This window comes from Aythya ferina, assembly GCF_964211825.1.
Source record: "Aythya ferina genome assembly, chromosome: 3".
In the NCBI taxonomy this organism is placed as follows: domain Eukaryota; kingdom Metazoa; phylum Chordata; class Aves; order Anseriformes; family Anatidae; genus Aythya; species Aythya ferina.
Genome location: NC_140298.1, coordinates 58,207,777 through 58,220,752, shown reverse-complemented (window position 1 = coordinate 58,220,752; position 12,976 = coordinate 58,207,777). Strand labels below are relative to the sequence as shown.

The following is a 12,976-nucleotide window of genomic DNA, read 5'->3' as shown; positions in this document are numbered from 1 at the left end:
CAGTTCTTGTTACTCTTGCATCTCATCACTAAGGAAAACGTGATTTCCCACAAAATCACCTCAGCCAAACTGGAATACATAAGAACTGTGTTCACGATTTAAAAACAACATTTTAAAATTCATGTGGACTTTAGAAAAAGACCATCCTGATGCTCTCAAAAGCAAGCTCTGTGCTGAAGTTAGTCGATGTCAGAGCTGTAAATCCTGAAACTACGGGAAGCACTGAAAATGTAAACTCGTCAGTGTTATAAAAATTCAGAGCCTAGAGTCTTGATTGTGCCTCTGGAATTCTAAGGAAAATGTATGCAATATTATCAAACTTATTTGATAGTACCATGTGTCTAAACCAACCACAGATGACACAGACGCAGCTAAAGAACATAATTCTTACTGGCATAACAAGGCAGCACCAATATTGCTGCTGGGATAGAAGAAAGTCATTGTTACATTTATGGAAATTTAATTCCCCGATAACTGTGACATTCCCAGGCAACACAACGCAGGGGATGGTTAGGAAGCTAACTTACAGTTTGGGTATTTCTAAGGTAAGAGCTGTCATCAGGATGTCAGAATTCCCTCTTATCAGACACGCCACAGTGGCACCAAGGGCTGAACGCACAAGGAGTTACTCATGAATTTAAAGAAATGTTAGCATTAAAAGAAAGTTTGAAGTTTAGACTGGTTTTGGAAAAAAAAAAAAAAGGGCACTCCGAACACTTTGATGTTAAGACTTGGCCAGCAGACAGCAAACTGCCAGTGGCTGCCACCTTTTGAACTCTGTTTGGATTTTCTTTAAAAAGCCCAGTTACAGGAGAAATGAGATTTCTCTGACTAATGAGTCCAAAGAGGTTTTTCAGGTAGAACAGCCTGCTGTAAAAAGCAGCCAAGTCTTTTGACTTTCTCGTGGTGCAGAAAGGCTGGAAAGCGACCAAGTGAAGCAGTGGGTGAAAAAACAGAGAAATGAGGAGAGACGGGAGGTGGGGGAGAGGGCTGGAATAGGCACACATGGGTGAAAGTCTCCTTTCCACCCACTGCCGCCTGTGGCAGCCCTAACAGCTACTGGACTTCAAAAACACTTGACCAGAGATCGCAATCCGAAGGAAATCACATGAGAAACAAGGTCTGAGGGTATTTTGGGCTCCAGAGAAACATATCCCCATGGGACTGGGGCAAGGGCAGTGCCATTCACAGATCTCCTGCCCCAGCCAAAGGGAGGAGGGAAAGACATCCAAACTCTGCCAAACTGGGGAAGGCGCTCTGATGCTGAAATGTGACTCATTTTCTGCCAAGTGGAGGTAAATACGTGACTCAGGTGTTATCTCTGTTTGAAGTTAACTTGCTATGTCATACAGCAAATGGGTCTGGGGAAAAAAAAAAAACTCCACATGAATGACTTTTGTATACTTCCTTACATCAGAAACACTTCTTCATGTACTCGAGTACCTTCTCTCCAGTTTCAAAGAACAATTCCATCAGTGTTTTTCGATAATGTACTTTTTACAGGAAAAAAAAATGCTGTGAGCTAGTCTGAGGTACTTGGGGGCAGGAGCAACACACTGCTGGGCCCATCTTTACCGCTGGGCCTCTTCCTACACCTACCTCTCCGAAGTGCTAGCAGAAGAAGTAACAGCACAGGTATCTTCTGTGAGGGAAAACAGGTCTTTATCCCTCACAGAGAGAAGTTACCGAGTGCTCGCAGAAGTGGCAGCGAGCAGCTACATCACTGAGAGGGTCGGTGTCTGCCACCCCAGAGACTCCCACCAGAGGAGGGTCACAGCCACAACGCCCCCAGGCTCAGGCACCTCCGCACCTCGCCTCACCGACATCTCTCTCCTGGCTGTCAGAGCAGCGTGTGGGTCTGTAACCAGCTGGCTGAGTGCAAACCGGCCCCGGCCACGCTGAATGTATTGTCCTCAGCAGGAAAAATCACACTTGACTGTTGTAAGCAACTTACATTTCTCAAGGTCCTTTGTTTTTTCAACTAAAAACTAAGAAATGTGAGGCGTGACATTTCACCCCATCCGCGCACACACACCCCAGCATAACTAAATATTCTACTACTCCAAAAGGTAAGAGGTTGGACCTAAAAAATGAGGCTAAAGAAGAGAAACACAGGAGTAGCAGTTTGCTCTCATTTCAGAAGTCCACTGGAGAGAAAGAGGGATCGGCGATAAACTGTTCAAACAACAAACCTTTATTTTACTATCACCTTTCACCGTCCCTTTCAGTAACTGCGTTATCAGATGCGGTCTAATTGCTGCTACCGGTTCCACTGCGCTGTTGTGTGGGTTTCAAAAGCGAAGAGTGAGGCATCAGAACCTGGCTTTTCTGCCACACAAACAGAGTTCGGCCTGAGTAGGAGGTCAGGATGTGCCCTGTGTCGGTAGTTAGCATTTACTTTTTGTTTCTCTCACTCGTTTTAAACTGACAGATCCAACCAATCTCGCTGCTGGCTACTGTTTGCAAGTCCCAGTTTGCAGCCAATGCAGATTAGCCATTTTGCTGGTGAAATACCAAGCAACACATGCTGCCTTGTGCTTGTCACCTAGCAGCCTCGTGGGAATGCAACATGAGACGGGAAGAGCAATGAAGCGGCAGAAGAATAAGAGGTTTAAAAAGACAGGAAGAGAAACAGCTCAGAAAGAACAACAATTCATTTAATTCCAATTCCTATTAACGCTCCTTCCTTTACACGTACAGTTAGCTAAAGGAAAAGGTAAAAGGTGAACCTGTGATTTGTCAGGCTTCATCAACTTACCCGAGGAAGAACTGGAAGTAAATTTAATCTGATAAATGAAATGTTAATAGTTTTTCAGCTAACTTAACATAAACAATCAGATTTTCTATACAGCACTATTCATCCTCACAGCTTTTTGCTTTTTGCTTCTTTCCAGTCTGCTTTAATCTTAAACCATGTAGATTAACTCAAGCGCTAAAGACAATGCTGTTTTGAGCCCTCATTTTTACAAAGGCTGGCAAGCAGTGATGCAACGGTCCAATGGAGCAAGCTAATTTGCGAACACAAGTATTCATTTATCACACATTGTTTGCCCTTGAACACAGAACCAAGATGACGACTCAGCCAGGTACTGGTACCCAAACCATTCTGACATTGCACAAGCCTGACTTGCAGCACACTGGGCGAAACGCTTGTAGTTTTAATAAGTTTTTCCTGCCAGAATATAACCCAAGCTCCCCTCAGCCCTGGCATCCCCTGCCAGTTTATCAGCTCCTTCCATGCAGAGAACCCCGGTCAGACAGAAGCACGCAGTTGGATTTACGATCTGGACAGACTTTACAAGCCAAGCCACATTGCATGCTATATCCCTGTGCGGGGGAAACGAACTCCACCTGATCTATACCTCCCTCCACCTTCCTTTCAAACACGACACACTGTCATCCCACCAGGAGCAGGCAGGGAGGCTCTCGTAGCTGGCTGCCCAATTACGGAAGGAATTCTGCCCTCCCCCTCCAGCCTGCACAATGGCTTCTTTATGCAAATCACACATACAATAACGCTCTCAGAAAAATTAATACACCATTAATCCACCAGTAAAGCTTCCCTTCCCATCTCTGCCTTGCGGTGTGAGTGCTAGCTAAGGAATGAGAAACTTTCTGGGAGTTATGCAGCAGGACTGATCCGCAGCTTGTCAGCTCCCAAACACACTGGGTGCAGAGCTGATGGTGCTGTACAACACAAACATGCCAACAATTAAAAGTAAAAAATCAGCCACCAGTTGCAAATAAAAGCTCCTACTGCAGGTGTTGTTTGTTTTTGTTTTTGTTTTTTTCCAGCAGTGAAAAGGGTTAAAAAGCGATCTTCAAAGCACAGCTTAAAATCATCTCCTAGTGTACTGAGAGCAAAGCACAAGTGTATACATCCTGTGTTAGTGTTCCTGCTCCAAACCGTTTACTGAAGCCACAATTTATTCTGACTCAGAACTGAAATTCTGGTCACAAAGCTCCTAACTGCTCCCAGAAGTGAAAAGAAATAAAAACCGCTTTGAAGTTCAAATGTCCTTGGAGAGCCTGCCTGCCCTCACAAAAGTGACCCTATGGCAGAATCGAGCCTGCCTCACACTTCCCATTAGCAACCCAGTGCTGTGGCAGCACTAGAGAAATTGTGAACAAGTTGCTTATAATGAAGTATTTTTAAACACCCACACACGCACGCTGCTCTCTGCCAGCCAGTAAGCGCCCTGGTAGCAATAACTCACCATCGCAGAGGAGCAAAGTTCAGAAATTTATTGTGATTTATGGCAAATGTGAGGCGTGCTTGACAAACCCTACTCCAAAAAATCCAAATAAACACAGCAGCGGCTGTTTGACGTTCCCTGTAAGCTACACTCCATGCTGAACCTTGCGGGAGTTCCTTGGGAGCTGCCCACCGTCTCTCCTCCTCTCTGCGAAGCAGCTCCCGTTACCGGCCCATCATCACTTTGACTTTGCATGCGGGACCTCTGCTCAATCAGCTCTCATGAAACAAAACACGCTTCAAATTTTCCAGCAGGACCACAAAGCAATCATCCAAAAAGCCACCCAGTGTATTAGAAGAGGAGTCTTAAACAGCTCTTGGTACCACAGAGGGAGAGGAGGGCTTCCTGCAGCACCTGCCCAAAAGATCTGCCACTAGCCACTACCAGCTCCAAGAAGCACAACCCCACCTTACCCCCACAGCCAGTACCCTTATGTCTCCCATGTAGGAAATTAAAGGTTTTTCCAGCTGAATACCATAAGCTTCCAGAGTTTTAACCCGAGAAAAACTTGGCAAGGCAGTGCTATGTCTTGGTTTCGTGCTGCCCTCCTCATCCTCCTCCTCCCACCCCTCTTGCAGCTCCCAAGCAAGCAGCTCTGGGATCCCGGCAGGACCTGGACACGGGCACTGACCCGGCACCGGCTGGCAGGCAGCAGTGCCCACGGGGGGGAAAGAAAAAGCGAGTCACCTTTTCTGTGCTGGCTTCTGTAGGTCCAGTTCTCGTCATCCTCGTCTACCTGCTGCACGCACATGGAGGAGAGCTCACCATCGCTGCGAAACAATCTCTTTGTCTGCCTTGACAAGGAGGAGAAATTTATCCAGCTTACGGCACGCGAGAGGGAGCCTGTGTTTTGTTTGAGTTTGAAGGATCTGGAAACACACTCCTTTTTCATTTTCTTTCAAGCCCGCTACTGGCCTCAGCTCCAAACTGATCTTTCTGAAGCTGTTCCCGTCCCCTCTCCCCGTGCTTTTCGTGGGAGGCTAAACAATTTCAAAGCGGCTTCCGTCCAGGTTTCTCCTCGCCGCGCTGAGATCAGCAGCAGTACGGAGGCAGGTCGCCCTGCCAGCACAGCTCCCCTGAAGCTGCTTTGATACGGCGCTTCGTAAGCTGCCAAAGAAAACAAAGGGGAGAAAAGCAGCAGAAAGTGGCACCTTGCAGCGGCTCAGGCAAGCGTGTAACGGCGGAGCAGAAGACAGCACCAAGGCACGTGTTTCCCCCATTCTCCACTCAACAGCACAAACTGCAGCTCCACTCTTCTCCCTGGCATCGCTCAGAGGACCAGGCACAATCCAGCCCCCGGCCCTGGTGTGTTGGAAACAGCCCACGGGCGGGCAGGGATCCCACCGGAGCACGGCTCAGCTCGGGGGGGCTCGCAGACCCACCACGCTTCCGACTCCTAATTCCGGCTGCCCTGATCTCCCTGGAGGACAAGCCCGGCCGGGGAGCTCCGGGGAGGCTCTCCAAACAGCAGACGAGGCTGCGTGGCTATCGCTTAGGATTAGAGTGAAATACGATCGGCTCGCTCTCCTAAAAGCACGACCGCAGGAGCAAAACTCCTCCTTTCCTCAGCCAGCAGTGCAAACTTCTGAACCCGGCACGCAGAAATAGAAAAGCACTTGTGCGCCTCTGTGGACTCGGGGAGAGGAAAAATAACACTCTGGGCTTGTAAACTCCACAAGCATCCTGAATGGAGTGCGCTGAAAACATTTGTGCCCCTGTTCCTAGCGGTAACACTAGGAAAAAGAAACAAAAGACAAGTGCATAGACACAAACAAAAACCATGCATGAGGAGACGCTGTCAGAGCCCAGACTCCCACTGGTGTGATTGCTGCTCACAATACAGGTTTCCCAGCTGTGCTCTGGTCTCCCACCTCCTCTTTAAAGCAGCATCTGGCTTTAAAGCCAGACCCCACCAGCAGCTGCCGCGATGCCTCGCCCTGCCCAGCACCACCACTGCTTCCAGGAGGGAGCAAGCCTGGCAGGGGACAGGCAGTGTTTTAAAGCTGACAGAAGCTGGCAATACACAGCACATGGGCACCCCGATACCATGTGCTTTGACAGGATTTTTCACCAAGAAACCCACAAGTTTGTATCTTGTGGCAATAGACCTGAATGTATCGGGCACCCAATAAAACCAGTTCAGTGAATCTTGCAGGAGAAGCTGGCATCCAGGAACCAGGAAAAAAAAATAAAAGGTGTTACCTATCTGAAGAATAAACATTAATGCCTTAATTTCCTAATGGCTGATGAAGATGTTAGCACAAGAACTGGAACCTTAAGAAAACAAGGGTAGAGAGTTTCAGCTATCACACTGTCAGCCAGGTTTTTGCTATGGCCGAACACGCCCCGATCCCCTGGCAGATGCTCTGGTGGCCCTCTGGATCCTGCTGCATGGCCTCTTCAAAAACCCTCAAAAACACAGACTTGGGCTTTTTCTGAGAGTTCTGGTTTCTGACTCATAATGAGCGTAAGGTTTAAGCCACTGACTGGGAGGCAAAGAGCTAAGTACTATATCAGATTTCCCTATGAATCAACCACACACACCAAAGTGACCTTTGGCTCCTCCAGCACAATACAATGGGTTGGCCAACTGTCTTCTGTAAATAATTTAATAGGCTGCATTTAAATTGAGCTCGCCTGGCGAGGTAATGTATATGTACGTACAGTGGCCTTCCAGCACTCCCCGAAGTGGCAGTGCAGTGGGACTGTGCGGGTGGGGAAATGGGAACACACACCGCTAACAACTGCTCTTCTCACCGTGTCATCGCTGATTACTTCATTTTTTGAGGTTTTCTTCCTAAAAAGACATCTCTCTTATGGCTTTTTTGTTTTGTTTTCCTGCTGAGAGAGAGACAAGAGACTTGGGCAGGGTTTTGGGGAGGGGATTGTTTTGTTTGTATACTTTAGACCTTTTGTTGTTTAAAAGAAGATTTTGAGAATGTGGGCTGACAACCCCCCAGACAGACTTTCAACAACTGGAATATACACTTCATCACAGTCCGTATTCAAATAGGCAGGATTTTGTGTAAAAATTGAAGGTCATGTTTTAAGTCAACTTACTGTTTCTTTTGAGAAAAAGCCATCATTTGGAATTGCCAGTAAACTACCACAGCTATTACTGCCTAAATTATACAGACCCAGACATATAAAAACCCTGGCAGGAACTGCAGGATCACAGGCATCTCCTCTCCACTGTGCTTCTTAGAAGCAGATTAGAGAAAGCAACAAGAAGGATACCATGTCAGGCTAACCCAAAATGCCAGAGTAAATCCCACAGACCTGCCCAGAGTCTTGGCAGCCATTTAATTTTAAGAATTTTCCTGACCTGTCTGGAGCTCTGGCTTTTTATCACGGTGCTGAGTCACTACCCGATGATGCAAGGGAGAAAACATTGCTTTAGGTGATTGACCATAACATTTCCACTGTTACTGTAAATACAAAGTGGTGCAACACTTGGTTCAGAGTTTGGTATTATTATATTTTGTTGCAGGGAAAAATTATTTGCGATACTGTCATTACCACAAAATGCTTTTTATTCATAGGTGATGAGAAGCTAAGTATTGGTGTACATTGTTGCACAGTTGAATCAAAGTAAATTTGTGATTTACTATTTGCAAAACAATACACACAGAGGCGTTAACACAAATGGAATTACAGGTTAATCCGTGCTTTAATCGGTAGCCAAATGCAAGGCCAATGAGTCGAAAATTTCAGCATCTTACACACTGTAGGGGATTCAATTTAATTTTGCAACACACTTTGCAAAGCCCCTTAACAGAAACAAGATACACATCTAATAAATTTAGATCATTACCCTCCTATTTTCTCCCTTATGAAGTTGTCATGCATGTAAATAGGCTTCATATTTTCCAGGTTACGCGTATCAAGATTAAGGCATTATGTTTGCTTCACTTAATACAAACCCATCTCAGTAATCTCAGTAAAGACCATGGAGTAATCACAGAAGAGGAAAACTAGAGCTGGATGTAGAAATCTAAATTGCTCCTCCTCCCAGCTGTTTGTTGTTGTTGTTTTTTTATTTTTTTTTTAATTATTATTACAAACGAGTAAATATGCATAGCCTCACACACTGTCAGGACTTTCACCATCTATCAAAAACTTGTTCTTCAAAGAATTCTCTACAAGTTAAGCAAACACATATACGTAGCTCACAGACACCGTGTTTCCCTCAGGCCAGGCAAACAAAAAGTGTTGCAAGGAAAAGGTTTCGGTTCAGTGTAAAAAAACATCAAAACAGAAAGAAAAAAAAAAAACAACCCTACAGACATGCTCTGTTTTCGGCTGGGCTGTGGTTTTTGGCACAATTCATGTGTTAATTTAATTTGTACATTTCCTAGTCTATCATTTTTGATGACTCAACCAGACAGCAACAGCAGTGATTCACCAGCACAGCTTCCTAGGGTAGAGACTGCTCCAGCAACCGAGAGGACACCTCCCACTGAGGCTTCCCAGGTATTTTCCTTCAGGTGATAACAACTCATCACCAGCCCGTGATGAAGCCTTTTGGATTAAGCACAGTCAAAAGCCCATTGAAAGCATCCCGCCTGTAGACTCAACCGCTCACCCCACAGCTCTCACTGGGGCGGGTGCAGGGCGTAGGGTGCCTTGAGGGACTCTCTGTACCCGAAAGAGCCCCCAGCACCATCAGATCATCCACGCATGGTCACCTCCCCAGCACTGCTGACCATCTCCAGGCAGAGACACGGGGAAATTCAGTAGCTACAGGAAGCTTGTGGACCTGGCCTTCATCTGAGGTCTTCATCTAAAGCACGTCTGTTCTTACAGGGACCCTGTAACACGCTCAGATAGCAAAACCACACAGTAATCCATATTCCTAAGTGATTATTTATGGCAAGGCTGAGACAAAGCACATTTTGGCATTACAACAGGGCCTGAAATAATACGGGTAATATGGTATCCCTTTTTGTACGAAGCAGATAGCCAGAAACTCTTTCCCTTCCAAGCTGAATGGACCACAGAGAAGAAAAAAAATAATAATGAAGGGAAAAAAAAAAAAAAGAACAAAAATGAGATCATTTGCCCCAGATTGCAGAAAGGATAAGCACCAAAGCTAAGAAAAGTAACTAAGTCTCCTGGCGACCAGCCTCGTAACCTACTTCAGTAGGCCCTGCCCTGCACAGAAAGCACTGCCTGTTAATTGTATCACAGCCATTACAGAGCCTTGGGAGGCCCAAATTACACATTAAAATTTCAATTATTTTGGTGCCAATTTTATCCTTTTTAAAAAGTGTTTTAAGCTTAAAAATACACAATGCACCACAAACGAGCACCTAAAAGAGAAGGTGGTCGGGCTGGGATCCCAAGGCTCCCAGCCTCAGCTCAGCCTTCATGGATGGCCACAGACACTGCAACAGGCTTCGGGCAGCTCCTCACAAAGGACCTGTCACCAGCCTCCCTCCTTTCCACTTCTGTACCCCTGGAAGGGGTCACTGAGTCACGGCAGGCAGTTCTTTTCCCTCTGACAAGAGGTGTACCTGCCTCAGTAAGGAAGTTCCCTCAAAGCAGGGGGCGGTTTCTAGAAATCAGCCTTCACCAAGCTCTCCTACACCAGGACCTGCTCGGCTGACCAAATTGCCCACCAGACACAAACACAGTCATGATATTTGGGTTTTGTCCATCAGCATAGTTCCAGGATGGATGTGCAACCAAAATTTCAGAGGAAACCCCCTGTGAATTTGGAGGGAGTCAGGCAACCACTGACTGCAGGAGACCACCCCTGGCCCACGCTGGGCTCCCTCAGGGGAAGGATGCTGGCATTCCCAGCAGCACCGAGGGAAAGGGCTCGGGCAGCTTTATGTTTCAGGCAGGTTTATGTCACGGCAGCCAGCAACAATTTTTGAAATAAAGCAGGTTGCAGCTATTAGCAAAATAACAAAACACTTTTCCTCCCAGAACACCAAGGTTTCACCTAAGGAAACCACTAACAGGATGCTGATGAGCTGGGGGCACAGCCAACCCCCCCAAAACCCACACCCACGCCCCAAACCCACACCCACACACCCCAAAACCCCGCAGCACTACGCGGGTCAGGGCTAGAAACCACCACATCCCCCGGCCCCGAGGCCGGGGAGCCGCCAGGCGGCAGCGTGCAGCAAGGCACGGTTTTGCTGCCGCCCTGCGCCCTCCCAGGGAGGAGGAGGACGGAGCCCGGCAGAAAAAAGGCTCTTCCTCCTGAAAAATAAAAAATGCGCTTTTAATCCTCCCGAAGAAGCGCCCTGGGAAGCCCTGCGAACAAACAGGACGCCAAGGAACAAAGCAGGAGGCGCTGGCGCAGCGTTATTAGCCTGGATTAGCGAGGGGCGGCAGGAGCCACGCGGGGAAGGTGAGACACTGGTGACTTAGCTTTCAGCAATTCGCTCACACAAAGCTGTTACGATCTCTCAGCTTAAAATGTAATGAACTATTTTAGTGGCGTATTTTGTTTGTTTTTTTTTTTGACTCAGGTGTGACTCCTCGTTAAGACTGCTCAACCGAAAGCTCCCGCTCTGCCTGCAGCCGCTGCCTCGATGCCAGCCTAGTAGTTCTGAGCTGTGATTTTATAATGTGAAATCTCTTTAAAAAATAAAACAGCAAAAAATCTCTCCACCACTTCTTCTCTGAAGCCAAGGTCTGGCCAGGTAAATCCTCTGCTTGCAGCTGTTAGCCAATAAATCCCAGGTGTTGATGGTCCATGAAGATTAATTATCTTAAATATGGAATTTTAGAGGAGGGAATAAGTGTTCTCCCTGAAGAAGAGCTTTTATTTTTACCCTACCACTCATTTAATCACAAGAGGTTATCAGCAACAGTTCAGCACAAAAAGCCACCTGCATGGGCCAGAGAAGGAGCCTCAGAGGTGCTACAGCAGCCAGCCAGCACTGGGGCGTGTGGGTGCTGCAGGACCACACTGACCCTGACCCAATCCCAAGGCTGCTGACCCCACTGACACCAAGAATGCTCTGAACAAAACCACCCTCTGCTTCTTGGCAGGCTCCTCTTACCTTTCGTAAAACCCTTTACTGCTTCACCTGTATTCCTCTCCTCTTGTCCTCTTAGCCCTCCTGAACACTGCTGTGAATGCTGGTTTACTCAGCAGATGCTGTTTTCAAACTAAAAAGGGGCTCAAAACACTTAAGACCTCAATATGTACATGAAGCCTTGCAGCACACCAGTTACATGAGGAATTTAGAAATAAGAGATTTTGGTGAAGCACAAGAAACTTTTACTAGGTCATCCAAGCTTCTTGTGGATATGCTGACAGCCTTGTTAAAAGCAACTAAAAGCCAGTAAAAAACAAACTGTATAAGAAACATTTATTCACATACAATTGAGGACCTTTCTGCTAGCAGGACAGTACCCTAGACGACTAAATAAATGTCTTTATTTCCCACTTCTCTGTTAAAGGGATACCAGGGAAACTGGAGTGAAGATACGCCTGTTTGCTTTGAGGTAGGAAAGCCCTCTGCTGGTTAACATAAACTAATTAACACACTAATCTGAATGTTTTTATAGATAACAGAACCACACACACACACAAAAAGGAGAGAGTGGTTAAGGAAGAGGCAGAGAAAAATCATTGGTGATCTCAGAAATTGTCATTCTTCAGCTTATTTACTAGACCCATAAATGCAAAGAGTGGATTTTTTTTTTTTTTTTCCTCCTGTTTGTAACTTTAAACACTCTTTGGCTTACAAAATACACGCTTTAATAAATGTTATTAGTTATTTGCAATAATCAAGTGCAAAAAAAGGAACTTCAGAACCCAGTGAGATGCATGGGCAGATTTGAGCACTCCAACACTGAAAAAGCAGTTTACATGTATATACACATTATAACCAGGTCTCATGTTTGCCATGCAAAACAAAGGAAACAATTCCTTCCTATAATATGTGTGCTGTTTGCACATATCTTTTTGTCTCATGTCCTGTCTCTTTAAAACATATTTCAAAATTAATTCACAGCCAAAACAGTGAAATTACTTGATCTTACTGGCATTGTACTTATTTCTTTTCTAGGAAGCAAGCTAGGAATTAATTATTTCTGTAAACAATGCATAAATAATATCAGACTTCAGAAGGCAGACAGAGGGGTCACTTTTGCATGTGTGCGCCCAGGTACAGGATGACTGCTGTGCTGTTTCAGTGCAGCTGTACGTTTGCATGCCTGCTTAGTCTGGTAAGCGCTGAGGAAGTGTTGCAACTCTGGAGAGAATTTGTAAATGCAACCCAGCCCTGCCACGCCCGGAGGAATGCTGCAATCCCCTCTCTTCCCCACAACAGGCTCTAGGTTAAAAGAGACTCAATTCTAGGCGGAGGATGAGCGCAAGGAATGTTGCTGACATGCAGAGAGCGAGGAGGAAAACATGGAGTTTGTGTCTCAGTTACTGCCCTACATCGTTCCATTTAATCCCAATTAAAACAGTCCTGTTAAAAGCCTGATAAAAATGCACGAGAAAATAAAACTTCTAAAATAACATATGGCCTATGTATGTGTACACGCTCTCTCTATGTGGAGTATGTATTCTGTGTGTGCTCACTCCGTATGTACACGTCCATATATTCAGCAGGAGCACCAACTGTGACAAATGAGAAAAATTCCCCCCTGCTATTTCCCCTTCTGCTGTATCCAGGCCTGAAACCAACTTGGATTCTCCTTTGCAAACCTGAAACACTTTAATATTTTTCCCTACCAGTGACAGT

At 46.0% G+C, this 12,976-nt stretch overlaps 1 protein-coding gene across 7 annotated transcripts in view; it reads right to left on the bottom strand.

The window, feature by feature from the left end:
• NHSL1 (NHS like 1) overlaps window positions 1–12,976 on the bottom strand; it is a 168,310-nt gene that overhangs the window by 92,457 nt on the left and 62,877 nt on the right. For 2 of the 7 annotated variants that reach the window (XM_084514676.1, XM_084514678.1), the window contains exon 1: window positions 4,944–5,729. The exons of the other annotated variants lie outside the window; for them this stretch is intronic. In XM_084514676.1, the coding sequence (XP_084370802.1) occupies window positions 4,944–5,148 (205 nt within the window). In that variant the 5' untranslated portion in view covers window positions 5,149–5,729. Of the gene's footprint in view, window positions 1–4,943; window positions 5,730–12,976 lie in introns of those variants that run through there. 7 annotated transcript variants of the gene reach the window in all.